Source organism: Rutilus rutilus (assembly GCF_951802725.1).
Source record: "Rutilus rutilus genome assembly, chromosome: 7".
Taxonomy (NCBI): Eukaryota; Metazoa; Chordata; class Actinopteri; order Cypriniformes; family Leuciscidae; genus Rutilus; species Rutilus rutilus.
In genome coordinates this window covers 25,139,102-25,156,888 of record NC_140221.1, presented here as the reverse complement: position 1 = coordinate 25,156,888, position 17,787 = coordinate 25,139,102, and the positions used below count along the sequence as shown (strand labels likewise).

Here is a 17,787-nt window from a genome sequence, read left to right as displayed (position 1 = left end):
TTTTCATTAAAAAAAAATTAAGGTGATAATTAAAAATATTGTGTATATTTTATTAAGAAAATTGTGGTTCAGTGTTTTATTGAAAATATTGAGAACATTTCACTAATAAAACCAAGAGATACTTTTTCCTAAATTTTTAAAGGAAACATACACAATTTTGAGGCTTGAATTGAGGAACTGATAAAGCTTATAAAATTAAGGGGAAAAGGCTACCTATTTATTTTAAGAGAATTACCTCAATTATGCCATTTTATTTAGAGACACCATTGTTAGTTCCCAGCATGCTTTGCACATGGCTGGAAATGGAGAGTAAATATTGAAATTAAGTGTTATTAAATGTGTTTTTGAGTAAAGGGAAACATCTGTTAGTGTTTAATGTTCAGTTATGTTTGACATTTGAAAGAGTTATATTATGTTGAAGTTTTGATCGTTACCATTGTGCAGAAGAGTAGGGCTTATGGTTAGGTTGTGAATAACTGCATGTTTAAATACACTGAATCATGTTGCTTTGTTCATTGAGCAATAACTTTGCTAATGATAGTGCAGTAACAAGTTTGTTGTTGTGCTAGCAGCTTACAGTCTTTTAAGAATACAATATAACTCGAAGTCAAATATAAACAGGTCCTTTCCATTCACTTGAATTCACACAATTTTGAGAGTAAAAAATACTTACAGTAGTTAAATAGCCTTAACTACTCAAAAATATTATGTGCTAGATTGTTACCAAAGTAACAAGTAAATAGCAGTAAAACATTTTACAGTAGGCTATACCATTAAAAAAAATGTTAATGAAAAATATACTTTTATTCAGCAAGGACACAAATTGATCAAAACAGACCATATAAACATTGTTTTTACATTGTTACAAAAATTATATATATTTCAAATAAGTGTTGTTCTTTTTAAACCAAAATTATTAACCAGAACAATTTTTTGATATCTGATGGATCTTGAGACACTGAAGACTGAGTTAATGATTCTGAAAATCCAGCTTTGCCATCACTCAATTACATTTTAAAATATGTTAAAATAGAAGACGGCTATTTTACATTGTAAAAATATTACAGTTTGTGCTGGATTTTTGATCAAATAAATGCAGCCGTTATGAGCATAAGAAACTTTAAAAACCTTTTAAAAACAAATCTTAACAGCCTCAAACTTTATAGTCTAGGTAATTTATAGCCCCTTTCACACAGCGTGTTGATCCCGGGAAATTGCCGTAAAATTGCTAGAGTGCCTTCTGTGTGAATGCAAACACAGATCATAGTAAACTTAAAGGAGAACTCGGTAACTCTAGCGAACTCTACTCACTTCTTCGCTGATTTTCCCTTTTGTTGTCGCATGTTTTCCTCACGAGCTCCCCCTACAGCTGTGGGGGGGCGTATATTTCACAACACGGTCGTAAAAAACTCACTTGCGGCGGCCTCCTCCCCCTCTCTACCGCTGCTCATGTGCGTTTGTTTTGATCGGACCAAGCCAACTGTATCGTGTGGAGCTATGTCTACCGAGGTGGGTAATCTGGTAATACATCATACATGCGTGTGTTTATGTCGAATTGCCGTAAAGCAATTTGTGTTTCGCGCTCGTTCTCGTTCTCGCTTCTCACGAGACTTTCAATAGGGGTTATGCGGAACGCCCAACGTTCGAACCGGAAAACGGGTATAAACATTTCCGGTTTGCATTACCGTACGCATCTGCAGCGGTAGGTTATCTCTGAGGTAACTTATTTTGCGCTTTTTTTAGAATACAATTCTTATTTCTGTTTTAATAAAAATGTCACGAATGCTTAAGTATCAGAAAAAATAAATAAAAAAAATAGAAAAAATGCAGTCTTCATTTGATTGTTTTAATCGTCTGCAAGCAAATATAAAAGGTTAAACTACTATGATAGCATACAAGTCTAAACTAACTTACTGATAGTTAGCTAACTCTACATCGGGTGCCATTAGCAAAAGCTACATATACTAACTTACATACCTTCATAATCATGAATAAATGAGGAGGCGTAAAAACTTAAATCCTTTATCTAACGGAGTACTCGGGGCTCTGGACGTCCGTTTGGCAATACGATGTACATCTGAAATGGATAGAATGGGTAGCTCGTGTAAACACCGGCTATAAAAGGTCGCCATTCCTACGCTGTGTTTACCTCAGTAGCTGACGACCGGAAGTAGTTATACCCGTTTTGTAGAACCCGGAAGTATGTTCCGCATAACCCCTATTTCCATAGATATCATATATAAAGGCTAGATGTCTCGTGCGCACTGCTGGCCAATGGAGGTCGACGTCCGCACGTGGCGGCCATCTTGCCACAGTGTACTCGCTCACTACTTCAATGGTGCATGTACTTTTAAATAACCATAACTTGCTCATTTTTCTACCGATTTTCAAACGGTTTGGTTTGTTAAACGTCAGAGATGTAGTTATGACACTGCATACTGCATACATATGAAAAATTATAACATACATGTTCAAGCATTCGGAATTATAGCCACGTTAATAACGTTTGTAAGAAACCAAACCGTTTGTAAATCCGTCAAGATTTCAGCGAGATAAGAGGATTTGTGTGCGTGCTGATCATTCACCTTAATGCACAGAGCACTGTGACAAGATGGCCGAACGATGATGCCGGAAGTGACTGCGCCATAAGACATCTAGCGTTTATGATATCTATGCCTATTTCTATCTTGCTGGGACGGTAGTCCCCAAGTTGCAAGGTAGGTGTCGGTATAGACGATCCGTTCCACCTGCACGATCCGTTCTACGCATGCGTATAATGGGATTTTAGCAATATTGCGATTATGCTTTACCTCATGTAAACACAATACTTAATAATGTGATAAGCTCATAATGGCATCAACTATAATCGTATTAAAACAGGTGGCGTACGCCGTGTTTAACCATGTAAACACTTGAATCGCACTAACTGAAGTGCGCGTGTTTTTGTCACGCACCTTAAGCGCCTAATTCCGCCTGGGAACACTGGGGGGAGCGGGGAAAGTCACCAATATCACCAGAACAGGTTGTTTAACCATCCAAATGATTTCTAGACAGTTTTATTAAGTTAAAAAAGTTACCAAGTTCTCCTTTAAGACGGCGCGTAAAGAAATCCACCAAGTGCACGACTACAATGGAAAGAGCGGTAGCGGAAGATTATGGTACGTTCAAGTCATCTCACAAAGATCGTATTTACGAGTTGAGCGCACATGAATGCCACCACAATGTCGTAAATACAAGTGGGAAGCTCAGGATTTTCTTTAAGCACCGATCTTTACAAGTTGGGGACGTGTCATTGAGAAACATGGCGGAATACCTAGCAGTGATCTTGCTAGACTTTTCTATTTACAGCGAAGTAAGCTAATTGCCTGCACAGAATATGATGGCATTATAATATAAGTGAGGATAGGAGCAGGCTTCACTCAATGCATATACTATTAAACTTTAAGAGAGTGCTGGCCTGTATAATTAGAATAACATAAATGGCTGGTGTTAATATGGGTGTGTCAGTGGGTGTGGGGCCTGTGGGCATATAAGATTGGCTACATTGTTACCTTGTTGCACACTAAAGAAGGCACGCGCCGAAACGCGTCTGTGCAAATAAAAGTATATTTATGCATAGTGCGGCCTCTCTCCTACTTTAGGCATTATAATATAACAATGTAATATGTAACGATAAAGTTTGCAGTGGCTTCATAAATTAATTAAAAACTTAAAAAAGCAAAGCACACCTGATGCACATTTCTTTGTTCTTCATTTTATAGAACTAGAGTTTAAGAAACTTGCTGTATTTTTGCGTAATTAATTAAGAGAAAGCACTCCGCCATCTTACTCCGACGAAAGTGACTTGAACGCACATGCCGCCCAGGAGGACTTGAACGCACCATTAGACTGGCCTTTCTACAACACATCCTGACGTCTCTTTACGGGTTCTTTACGGGATGTGTGTGAACGCACTCACAGATTCCGGAAAATCACTGGCAGTGTGAATGAACCAAAATCAAACATTATCTGTGTATTTTCCGGAATCTCGGTGTGAAAGGGGCTTTATTGACATACAATAAGAATAAGGGGCAATACAAGTACTGTATTGCATACCTCTGATAAGAAATGTTTGAGTTCATAATGAAACCTCTGACTTTTGATTTAAGACTTTGGTATCTTGATAAATCTGATCACAGTCTGAGACATTGTTAAGATAGTTAGATACTTTTTTGTGTTTTACCTAGATGACAGATTGAAAGCAAAAGTCTTAGTTTGCTCTCTAATCATATTGCCGTCTGGGAGAATTTACAGATGAAAGACATCTCATATGTAATTTTGATTTGGCACAGGTTGCTTTTTTTAAATGAGCTTTTACCTGGTATTTGACTGAGGCTGAAGTAACCCACTGTCATGTGATGTACACTAGTTTTATAGAGTAGCTTGACTTACATCCACAATATATTTATCTTACATCAAACCAAGAGTTTACTAGTAGTGTGATGACCAGAACAGAAATTAAAATATGAATTGAACTGATGTTCAAAGATCTTTTAAGAATCATTTAATCTAAGGTTATTTTTCCTTTATGTCTCAGATTAAAGCATTTACAGGCCCTGGTGTGTGAAGATTATTTATCCACTGATGTGGCAGGTTTATGGATTCAGTTGCCTGCTCTTTATACTGAGGTGTGAGGAAGCTGGAATGAAGATTTCAGCTTCTTTCTGTAAATACATAGTGATTTTCAGACTGGCAGTGGATTAGACGAGCACAGCAGACACACCCCTGATGAAAATCATCACACATTATATACGCCCCACCCATCTACACACACACACACACACACACACACACACACACACACACACACACACACACACACACACACACACACACACACACACACACACACACACACACACACACACACACACACACACACTCACTCATATTGGGTCTGTTAAATCCATTACCATTCTCTTTGGCGCAGACAAAGAGTAAGAAAGTATTTGACATTCCTCAGAAATCATAAGCACACATTATGTTGTAAGGTTTCTACAGTTTTTGTCAGTGTTCTGGCCCATCTGGGATTACAGTAAATATTTTATAAAGGGAAAAAGCAAAATTTTCGGTACGAGGACAAGATACTAGAAAAGCATCGCATGCCCTGAGAGCTAAATGCTGCTGGGAAAAGTCACATGTATGTGTGTGAATTAGTGGTGTAGTGAAGTCTAAAGCTGTATTTTTGAAACCTCTGTCTGTCTGGAGTACTGCAATTAACTCAGCAAGCACAGACACACTGAAACATTCCCACACACACAGAAAAGTTCACACACACACAAGCCTACACAAACCTATGAATACATATGCACATCATGGGCAAAAACACAAGCTTCTACATAGAAAATCACAGTATATACACACCATATATATATACCCACATTAAAGCTTTAAGGCATTAAATCTTCACGGTACAGTTGCAGACAGACAGAATGGCACTTTACATTCAATATCTCTGCTATGATTACTGGCCATTAGAAAGATAGAAAGTAATGAATCAAGGATGAAAGGTCATTTTTTTCTGCTTTTAAGGTCATTTTTGTTTTATAGAAACTGGTTGTTTGTTGATGTCTGTCATATGGCTTGGTTTTTTAAGTGTTTCTCTCATAAGCACATTCTCATAAAGTCATTTATTTAGTATACTATTTGAACGTAGAGTAAGAATGGCGGTGCTGTGGGAGCTTGAATCAGCGTGAGCGTGTGTAGGTGGTTATCATACGCACGCAGACAGACTCCCACCAGCTGTAATTGTTTCCGTGTGTTGTCCTCATCAAGCTACGGGAGAAGGCGAGCCGCAGTCTGCTACTGCCAGCCTGAACATATGTCTTTGTGCTCCTCAGACTCAGAGTGTCCCCTGCTTGTCTGGAATCAAGAATCTGATTTTGTTTTGTTTTTTAAGATCTTTGCAGTCTACTGACTTCATGTTTGTTGGCTCTATCATGGCTTGGTTTTCTTGACACAAAATGCTTTTTTGATTCATTTTTGTTTGTCTATATCTCAAAATATGAGTTTGATGTTTCAATAATATGTTTAAAAATAAATTCTTGTTGATTATGGGCTAGAAGTCTAAATCTGCATCTGTGATTTAGGATTTTGTTTTTATATTTATAGGATAATTATTGTTAGTATATATTCCAATTTTGCTGATTTATTGGTAACACTTTACATTAAGGTTTCATTAGTTAACTACATTAGTTGACATGAAAATAATAATAAACTGCACTTCTACAACATTTATTAATCTTTGTTAATGTTCATTTCAACATGCACTAATACATTATTAAAATCAAAAGCTGTTTTTGTTAATATTTGTTAATGCAATGTGAACTAACATGAACAAACAATGACTGTATTTTTATTAACTAACGTAGTTACCCAAAATATCTTCATGGAACACGATCTTTATTTAATATCCTAATGATTTTTGGCATAAAAGACAAATTGATCATTTTGACCCATACAGTGTATTGTTGGCTATTGCCACAAATATACCCGTGCGACTTGTGACTGGTTTTGTGACCCAAACATGGATTGAAACAACCCAGCATTTTTTAGATCTGAACTTAAATGGTTGTAATTCATGAATGCTATGGAATACAGGTTGGTCTCTTTTTAAAGAACACACTCGAAAGTGAAAGCACTTAATACAATGAAAGTGTAAAAAAGTCATAGAAGTTAGTTTACTGTAAAACTAAACAGACCAATTTGGTAGAAAAGCAACGCCATATGTCTGACCAAGTTGTGTTCCAAATTTCCAGTTGATATCACAAAAATTGAGCCAGCTAAAAAGTTCAAATGAGGTTGTAATCATGTTCCCCCAATCCGCCCAGGCTCATGGTCACATGCATACACAGATGCTTTACTCCACTGGCACCATGTGTCTTAATACCCAAACCTTGACAGTTAACAGGTTAAAATCATTGCTTTGCATTAATGTAGTACTACACTCAGTTACAACTTCATTTTACACTTTTTTATTTTACATATCATATGGTTTACTTTTTTCCTAATTGTAAATTTGGGAAATCCATAACTTTGGGTCCTATTACACTCTGTGCATGACATATCAGTTCTTTCTTGGCTTGCTGTCATACCGGTAACTGTCCCTTATGTTGTGATTTTAAAATGGAATGTTTTATTTGTCATCCTCTACCTTTCATTCAACTGTCACCCAATATACTGATGATTAATTTAAAAAGTAGTTCTTCATAGAACAGAACAGAATAAGAATCAGAAACTGGATTTTCCCCTCTGAAACCACCATGAGCTGGTATTAAATAATGATGCTACTTGTGCCAGTGTTCCAGAATAATCTGGTTAAGCCTGGTTTGATTTTTCAGACCACATAAGAGCGCTGTAACCAAACCACAGTCTGACGCACAACAATATAAAGCAGATAGTCTGAAAACATGTTTAAATCAGGTCTTATGCTTTTGTAACAGTGAAAAATAATAAAATACAGTTTGCAAAAGCATAAATAATTAGTCTGTGCTATTTTTAACTTTTGCAGCATGTTTCATTATTTTGATCTCAGTCGATGATATCTCTCATAGGCTCTTATCTATATATACAAATGTGTAAAAAAGTTTGATTTAGGCTACATCATATCGTTAATTTATATATCAACTATATGATATACAGTACAATAATATATCAACCATATGATAGTTCATAATAATACTATATAAATATTGTCAAACCCTATGTGGCATGCCTAATCTGTAGTCTGTGTGTGTTTGCAGTGGTGTGTCCTCTCACCTGTATGAATGGAGGAGTGTGCAGTACCCGCACACACTGTCTCTGTCCACCAGGCTTCACCGGACGCCTCTGCCAATTCCCACTTCGGACTCAAGCTTCTCGAGGCAACAAGCAGCCTGTCTACACCCTGCAGGTGCCCATCTCCTTTACACCACTTGCTCCACTGACTTATCTGTAAATGCACCCTTAGAAAAATCAAATACTGTTTTTTTCAGTTGCCATCTTGATTCTGAACAAACAAACTGATGGGGCAGAGCCAGTTGTGATAGAAAGACTATTCTGAATGTGTCTCATGTCCTTTAAGAGTTTTGTTAGATCCTGATGTTTTTAGAATAATAACTGACTGAGAATAAATGAATCTCCCAGAGTCTGTCAGAGCCAGGCGGCACAGGTGGGAGGCAGCAGATGACACAGACACACTCTGTGTTCACTCTGCAAGGCACTGGACATCACTCTTCTGAAGGTAATTGTTGCACAGGACATTTTCACTTTCCATTTGAACTGAACTATGGTCTCATTCGCATACATTCATGTATGTGTGTGTAAATCTGGTGTGAGAATATTTTAATGCAGAAATAATGATTGACTAAAGCTCGTTCTATAACGTTCTTTGCATCTGTAGTTCAATATGGGATGGTTAGTCTGGCATACGCACAGGGAAACATGATCACATGTCATCTAGGTCTGTGTTTAGTCTAGATGTTTAATGTGTTTTTTGCAGTGTTTGTTATTGTTAACTAAAACTAAAACTATTAATAAAAGTTTTTGTTCATTGAAATAAATCTAAAGTAAAATAAAATATAAATTTTAGATGAAAGCAAACCGACATCACTCGTTTCCATATAGAATACAACCTTTTATTGTCTTGTTCTTAAATCTTTGAATGGTTTGGCGTCAACATACCTTGATGCTTTACTGAAACGACATACAGGTCTCTAAAGTCTTCTGATCAGTTGCTTTTAACTGTTCCCAGGTTTAGACTAAAACTTAGGTTTGATTGGGACTTTTCGGTTGCTGCTCCTAAACTGTGGAACTTGTTACCCTTGCACATTAATGGCTCAGACCATATCTAGTTTTTTAAAGTTAGTTAAAAACTCATTTATCATCTCAGGCTTTTAATTCATCTGGGTGCCGAGTCATGTTTTATGTGTTTTCTTTATGATATTTTATGTATCTTTTGTTTTATGTTTTATTGGTATTACTCTTATTATCTCTGTACAGCACATTTGGCAAATATAGTTGTATTAAATTGTGCTATATAAATAAAACAAAGAAAGATTTTGCTTAAAGACAAACAATTTTTTTGCTAAAATAACATTTTTGTATTAGAATTTGTGATATCAAATAATATATTCACACTGATAAAAAACATTTTTTTGGTGAAGTAAAAACAATGTAATGAAAAAACAATGTAATTTACATGAAAAAGTTAGTTCAGGCAAGAATAAAAAAAACTAAGTAAATGATATATTAGTTCTCAATTCTCACAAAGCGTGTAGAAATGAAAGCGTAAATATCAACGTTATAAAATTAAGTAAAATTACTCAACTTTTCTGATACTGGTGTTCCCATCATGCACCGGACCTTGAATAGTTAATGAGGTTGATTTTTCACTGTTTTCCTGCTGTATTTACACTGTTTTATCATTGCTTTTGTTGTTTGGATTAGTAACTTGCCATTTTGTGACATTTGGAGTTAATTTTCTACTCAAAATGACACATTCAAACACAAAAACGATCCATCAAATGTTACCGTCATTGTGTATTGTCTACCAAGTGAGGTCTCTGCGTTCACCTAATACGTAAAATCTGATGTGTATATGGTGTCTCACACAATATTTATTGTATTAATTACTTAGATGTTTCTAAGTTAAGAATATCCTTTAAAAGTGTGGATAAATTCAATGTTATATTGTTTGAGTGAAATGTATTGTAAAGGAAACTTCAATTAAATAGATATTTCTCAACCTTTTACTAGCCAAGTTAAAATTACTTATTTTCTTTGTTACTTTCACTTAACTTAGATAAGTATAGTTTACTTGATTCCATTTTCGAAATTTACTTTACCAAAGAAAAATGTATTAATAAAAGTTATTATTATTTTTTCAGTGCATGCTTAATGCTTTCTACACTTCATTATTATTAAGAAGTTGTTTAAAAATTAATAACTGTATCTGGATAACCACCTTATTGTTTAATTTTTATTCATCTTTCCAGTGCAGGTCAATGTCCGTGTTGTTCACGCGCCAGACACTTCAGTTGTCATTCATCCTCTTGACCAATCGGAGAACAAGCCTCATGGTACTAAGACTGTGACCCGCCTCCCTCCACAGACACATAAGCCCAAGGGGAGGTGCTTCCAGGAAACCACACCCAAACAGGCTGTGAGTGACAGAAGTAGATGAGATGATAGAGAAAATCTGATTTGCCCTTGAATTATTATTATTAGTTTTTTAAACAATAAAAATAACCACTTTAATTCTCATTCTTTCTCTTTTTGTAGTGTAGTAGTAACCCTCTCCCTGGTCTGACCAATCAGGAAGACTGCTGTGGCAGTGTGGGTAATTCCTGGGGCCAAAATAAATGTTACAAATGCCCTTTACTACCTTGTAAGTTCTTTTCTATTATATAACATTGCTTTCTTTGGGAGTTGCATTTTGCCGTCTCTGCCTAAGATCAAAGAGTGTTACAAGCCAAAAACAACCCCTTCCCATTACCCATTCTTTTAAAAAAAGTTCATCTCACCGTCCCACTGCTTTAGTTTTTTTAATTCAACCTGTCATAGTTTCATGAGTGAGAATGTAACATTGCAGTCTTGGAGTTACGTTTCAAAATAGGCTAGAAGAAAAATTCTTCACTCTACTTTCTCTTTGTAACCCATTTGATGTCTCAGAGCTCAGACGGTGATCCTGGCCTGGTGAACGCATCTGTGTGTCAGCGGATGTGTGCTAGTGTTTGTGTTGGAGTGTGTGTGAATGTCTGCGAGTGTCTTCGTGCCTCAGCAACATCACCATATTTTCCTATGACACACCCTTTGCAGTAAAAGGAGACAAAAGTGAAGGATGGAAAAAAGAATGAAAAAATGTTGGCTTTGGCAAAAGCCTTTCTGGAAAGCCACTCTGTCTCTGTTCTCACATGTTCTTATACAGAAGAGAAAATATCAGCTTCAGAGAAATGTTCCCACTGCAGCCCTTTTCTCTCTTTTTCACACAAACAGAAATGAACCACATCACACACAGCACACCATGCTACCAGTTTCTTCTCAAACTTTAAATTAAATCCCCTCACAGACACTTCTTTCATCAATTCTCTCAACACTTTCTGCCACTTTCATTTATATTTAGCTTTGTTTTAAATTCCCCGTATTGGTTTGATGTTTCATTGTTATGCTCTGGCTGAATCAATCAAACAAAGCAGCTCGTACAGATGCTTTAGTAAATGATAAGTAATTCTCTGGATTTTTTTCATTCAGATGCAGGGAAACACCACACTATAGTAGAGGACTTTGGCTCCACGTGCCCTCAGGGATACAAGAGACTCAACAGCACTCACTGCCAAGGTAATCTGTGTGTACTTGCTGAATTGTGTGTGTTGTATAGGTTTTACAAATTGAAGGTATGTTGGATGTCATAAACACATCTATAAGCTATCCTACACATCCTACACATCCATAAGCATTACATTAACTCAAACAAGACAGCTGCCAAACAGTCAGCCAAGTGCAGAAAAATAGTTTATACTTCTGTTTGCTGGATAACCAGACCAATGGTTTTTATGTTGTGTTTAAAAACAGAAGGGTTTTATTTTTATTTTAGACATAAGATTCAAATTAAAATGACCAAATTAAACTTAAAGCTAAGACAGTTCATAAATACATTCTTGGCGTAGAATAATTCTTGGCATCCACAATAAAAATCACTTAAATATCCATCAGTTTAAATGTGAAACAATTACAGAGGATGAAACTGATGTGAAGTAAGGGGAGTTTGTGATAACTACCATTTGGGCCAACAAAATTCATTGGGCCATAGAAACCTTAAAATCAATTCAAAATCATACTAGACAAAACTTTGGAGCTGTTTAGTAACATTATCTAGTTATTATCTTAATATAAATAATAAAAATATTATTAATAATAATTGTTGTAATATAAATAAATTCAGATCATGTATTTAAAGCCACATCATATGTTAGCAGCTCCTAATCACTTACAGTGGCATCTGCATTTAGTCTGTTACAGAAATTGAAGTTGCTGTGCTAAAAAGGGTTTTATCCTAGAAATGCGAGTGATGGTAGGGTAGTCCTGATATCTATTCCAGAACAGGAGAGAGATACAGAAGTCAAGGACTTTCTGCCAGTTAGGAGACAGTTTGGATTACCATGGTATATAGACCTGAATAATTTCAGCTTCAGAATAATGGCACGAAGAACATAAAATATCAGATAATTTAGTGATAAGCTTAATTTATGATTTCATTGGTTGGGATGAGGCAAGCAAATAATATGTACACCAACAAAATGTCTTCACAACATCTGTCAGGTTTTAGTGCAAGCAGATGCTTCAGATCTCTGATATATTGTATGTGCCCTTCTCAATGAAAACATTTCTCAGATTCAAACAAGGATGTCTATAGCAGTGGTTCTCAACTGGTTCGGCCATGGGACCCACGTTTTCCTATGGACATTAAGTCACGTCTCAAATTTTTAGCAATTTAAACCAAGCAAATTTATTTCTCAAAAATGGTTGACACACGCACAAGCACTTTACTTAAATTAACTTTACTTAACATACATATACTTATAAATTATAAGAATATCACTAACACTGATGAATAAACAGTATAGCCTAATGTAATGCAGTCCCAAGCTACAATAAAGTTAGTTAACTGGTATGAACTACGTACCACAGTCATCAAATAATATAGAAAATAACATAAACTGAAAACAAAGTGGTCCTTTAGGTTAAAGTGGCTACGTTTACATGCAACCAAATAATCCGTTAGTAATCGGATTGACGGCTCAATTAGACTGAAAAGCCACATGTAAACACCATTTGAGCTCGATCCGAATGAAATTTCGATCTGATTGAAAGAGGTAGTTTATTACTTTTCTAATCCGATCGAGAGGACATGTAAATACTTGATCGGATTGAAAACCGAAACTGAAAGGACTGCACATGTGCAATGACGTTGAAATAGCGTTACACCGTGTCCTAACTAATTGTTACACGCGACGCGATACGATTCCAGCGACAGGCAGTAACCTACCTGCGACGTCGCGCTGGAACATCAAACACAAAGTGTGGCAATGATAATCTCAGGTACTGTTTATGTGATTTATTTCATTTTAAAAGTGTGAAATGTGACTTTGAATATCATTTAGTGCTCCAGCTTTGAAGCTGTAAAAGCAACAATGGATATAATTCACCTCAGATCTTGAAATTAAACAAATGGAAACATGAACGTTCAAACTGTGAACAAACAAGTGTATTATTTGACAAAGATTGTTTTAGTAACTCAGTAGCCTATGTATTTTTTAAATGGTGTAATATTTGTGAATTTGATTATGTAACGTTAGCTACTTATCCATTTTCTTGCGAGTGCCGTCAAGTTTACTCTCTAGTGCTGTGCACTTGCCGCGAGACTCCGCCCACACACTGTTCTGATTGGCTGTGATTTTTGATTGACGTTGTGGCGTCTCACAGTCGCGTCGCGTCTAGTGTGGACAGACACACTGCCTGTCGCTGGAATGTTATCGCGTCGCGTGTAGTTAGGACGCGTGTAATGACCATAGACTGTAAAAAAATATGGACAAAGCGTCTGTGACGTCAACCATAGACTTTCTGAAGAACGGTTTTGAAGCCGTTTATGGGGGGTATGGGCGGCGCCATCTTGGAAATTCTTGGGAAATCCTAACTCCGCCCACCTTCTGGCCAATCCATATATGGGTAAAGGACGCGAGTCCGGTTATTCCAAGTACAGAACAGCGCGCGTCACTCAGCTCGCTCTGCTACTCCGGTTATCTTTGAATTTTAGGCAACGAAATTTGTTATAAAACACCATACTAACTCTTTTCGTTTTCATTTAAAGAAATCTTAAACATTATAGCCACACAAATGTGGTTCAGGCAACGCGTATTGATTATATTCACTGCATAAAAGGTTTGCCTAACAAAACGAAATATAAAATACAAACCTGCCTCTTTTCGTTTAAATATAATATAAAAATATTAAACATTTTAATATGGTCCAGGCAATATGTGCATTTGTACTAAACAACAGATGTTGCAGTAAACAACATTATACAGATCATCTTCGTTGTATTAAAATTTAAAATGACAAAACTCAACCCAGTCTCTTTTTGTTAAATTTCAGTTTATCAATATTAGCCATTATAAAAGTATAAGTAAATGGTACCAAGAAGCTATACAAATAAAGCAAACAATTCAGTCAAACATACAAAGTCACCGCTCTCTAACCATACAACGGTAAAGTTAAATAGCTTATAAAGTTATGAAACTTCCCCTCAGCCAAAACGATTGGCCAGGGAACAAATGATAGATTCACGAGACCAAAAATCGCCCGTTAGATATACACAAGACGAATTATATCTCATGTTTAACCACTACAGAGACGCCAGAGTCAGCGGCAAATGTCAGAACGACAAGCCGAGGAAAGACTGTTCCAGGCGGGGTACATGAGCGCCGAGCGCCCGGTGATCGTCTGGATCTCACAACCTGGATACAATTTTCATAAATCTTTATAAATAAACCACAGATTTGAGCTTTAAACAACTACATTCTCGCCTGAAAAACTCTTAAAACTACATTTCATGATACAAAAACAGTAGTATTATATTGCAACTGTATATTAAAAAATGGCGCTTCTTATGTTGTCATTCTCCGTGGAGCAGCCTATGCTCGTTATCAGCTGTCAATCAAGCTGTCAATCAAAGTTAACCACGCCCTTATTTGTCATACATTTTATATCTAAATACGATCTAAACTAATGAGTTAGAAAAAAATTCACCCCCCTCACAGTTGTCAGGCACTAGGAACCTATCGAAAAATACAATAAAAGTCCATGGGACCAACCTGTAAAAACATGAATTTATGCTGTGAAAACGGACATTTTAACATGGTGGTCTATGGACATTTGCTCCCTTTTGGGACCTTCCCCTAGCGGATTTTCGATGTATTGCAGTTTTTCGCACTTCCGGGTAGGCTTCATTTTTCAGATTAGAATGTTGCCGCTTGGGTAATGACGTATGACACGCGGAGCAAGCTGTTCTTCCTGTTGAATAAAGTGTCATATAAATGAGTGTCCCGTCATTCTAAAATTCTCCTTTTACTGCGTCTGTGAAGTAGAGCAGGACAACGTCCCACCAGTCCTTGTTTCGGATTCTCATCCACAGACGACTGGTTTTGGGCACGTAATAAATATAAGCAGCACAGCACAACAGTTCATATGCTCATTTACTCCAAATTATGACCAGAAATGGATAATATTAAGTCTGCTGTTTAAAACAAATAAAGAACCAATGTAGGAGAATGGTTATTATGCGCAAACAGTGGGAAACTCAGTATATTCGTGCAGCGTGCGCATGTCAAAAAATCTATTCCGATTTGAAGCTTGTGACATAAACGCGCACATCAACACGATCACATGTTTAGCGTTCATGTAAATACTACATTCAGATTCATCAATCGGAATGAATTCAGTCCGATTGAAACAAAAGTTGTGCATGTAAACGTAGCCAGTTACAAAAACTACAGTTACCATGGTAAATACACAATAGTAACATCAACTGTTAATGAAACACATGGAAACTACTCCTGAGTCCTGATGAATAGAATGAACAAGATACCTTAATGCAAATCCTTCCCAGCCAACACACGACTTACCAGTTATATAATTTAATGCTACGTTTTGGTAATTTCATGACTTACTAATTGACCATGTAACTACGACGTTCCATGCTCGTAATTTCATTTCCTCTTTATATAGTGAAGTGATTTACACTCAGAACTGTATTGCGAGAAACATTGGTCGATAGAAAAGCATCCTTACTTCAGTTCATCATCACAGATATTGTGTCCAATAGAACGTATTTTATCTGAAAAGCTACTTTGCTATCATAGTTGAGGTATGTTAATAGATCTGTGAGCAGAAAAGAACATAAAGCAGAAAATCAGAAAAAGAGTCCCACAATTTATCAGGAGAAATGAAAGGTGAACAATGTCATCAGAGAAAATTGAACAATATATAGAATTTAGGATTAAGTTGAACAGCAGTTAAATTGCACCACTTCTGCATATGATGAACAAACTGCATACTTTCTAGGTATTATCAGATAAAACAAGCATTTGCTTTAATGTTTCAGATGAGTATGAAAATACCCGTAGATATTATTCAGCTTCAGTGTAATCCAGATAAACAGAGAGCTACACACTTTAGCTGCCAAGACTGAATGCATGAGAACACTATATGTAAAGTTCTGGTCCAAAGAATAATCAAATAGATTTTTGACATCATTGGCAGTATAAATTCTTTTATAGAAAAGTCAGTGTATAGCATTACATGATTTACAAGAAAAAGATACTTGAGTGCTTTCTCTTTTACATGAAATGTCTCGGTTGGTTTACCTGAATTGAATTTGAACTCTTTGAAGGAGAGTCTTTTGGCCATTGTAAGTTTTTAAAAAATATATTTTTACAAACTTATTACAAATACTAATGATTTATTTGTTGTTTTCTTGTGGTCTCTTCCTTTCTCTGTCTCAGACATAAATGAATGTATGATGCAGGGGCTGTGTCAGAATGGAGAATGTTTAAACACACAGGGAAGTTTCCGCTGCACCTGCAAACCTGGTTATGTACTGACAGAAAGGACACGCTGCATAGGTAAGACATGAATATGCAAACTCGCACATAACTCACATATACTGTATGGCCAACAAGCATTATATAGCCAGCAAACCATCATGAAGATCTTTTTACTCTCTTACCATCAACAGCAACAGTTGAGCAGGGGCTCTGTTATCGTATGGTTACGGAAGCAGGGAAATGTGAGCACGCTCTTCCAACACGCCTTTCCCAGGAGATATGCTGTTGCACTGTGGGTAAAGCATGGGGAAGCAACTGTGAGAGGTGCCCACAGGATGGGACAGGTGAGTGTGCCTTGTGAGAGGGGATGTGCGCGTTATTCAGAATTTAATAGTAGCAAACAGGATGCAGAATTGCAATTCAAATTTGAATAAAAGCAATAGAATTAACATGAACTGTAAGTGTTACCTCAAAAAACCTTTTCAAAAAGTCTTGTTTGAAAGTTCTGGGGAAAGTATTTGAAACTTTGATCTTTGAATATTTTTAGGCCAGTAAGAATTGTTTAACATGCCACCTATTGCCACCTAACTAACTTTTGTTGACCAGGGTGGAGGAACACTTTATTTCTCAGAATGCATGACCTGTGTTGAATTTCTTAGAATTTCAGTTCAGTAAATATCTCTTCTTTTCATTCCAATTCAACTTTCTTATGTGGCAGTTGAATTCAACTCATTGCTCATTTATTCAGAATTTTGCTCGATCCTGTTGTGTAAATATTTTTGCATATTTAAAGAAGGTTTGACAAATTATTCTTTGGTCTTTCTCTCTCTCTCTAATGCTTCCTTCTCACTCACTCTGTCTCTCTAGCTTCCTTTAATAAGATCTGTCCAGCGGGGAAGGGGATGTCTTTCCTGACCTATCATGGCACTCTGTCCATTCAGCCCTTCCTGACCAGTATTGACATTAATCCTGACACTGGTATAGGCGTTTGAATCAATTCTGAGATAAAGCTTCCATAAACTTGATTTCTGTGATTTTATTAACAGATTATTTATTGTATCTTTGTTTGTGTTCCAGAGGTCAAGCCTCCGGTAAGATTCTGGTTTTCTGTCAAAAGTGCTGAAATTAAAAGTCATCTTTGATATAAATATTAAAAAGTCAGATCAAC

The 17,787-nt window shown here is 36.4% G+C and overlaps 1 protein-coding gene across 2 annotated transcripts in view; it reads left to right on the top strand.

Annotated features, from left to right (window-relative positions):
• Nucleotides 1–17,787, top strand: part of ltbp3 (latent transforming growth factor beta binding protein 3) — a 51,762-nt gene that overhangs the window by 13,801 nt on the left and 20,174 nt on the right. For both annotated transcript variants that reach the window (XM_084413528.1, XM_084413527.1), the window contains exons 2-10: nt 7,782–7,930; nt 8,164–8,260; nt 10,014–10,180; nt 10,300–10,405; nt 11,269–11,355; nt 16,578–16,697; nt 16,811–16,963; nt 17,487–17,597; nt 17,697–17,710. In XM_084413528.1, coding sequence (XP_084269654.1) covers nt 7,782–7,930; nt 8,164–8,260; nt 10,014–10,180; nt 10,300–10,405; nt 11,269–11,355; nt 16,578–16,697; nt 16,811–16,963; nt 17,487–17,597; nt 17,697–17,710 — 1,004 coding nt within the window. The remainder of the gene's footprint in view (nt 1–7,781; nt 7,931–8,163; nt 8,261–10,013; nt 10,181–10,299; nt 10,406–11,268; nt 11,356–16,577; nt 16,698–16,810; nt 16,964–17,486; nt 17,598–17,696; nt 17,711–17,787) is intronic.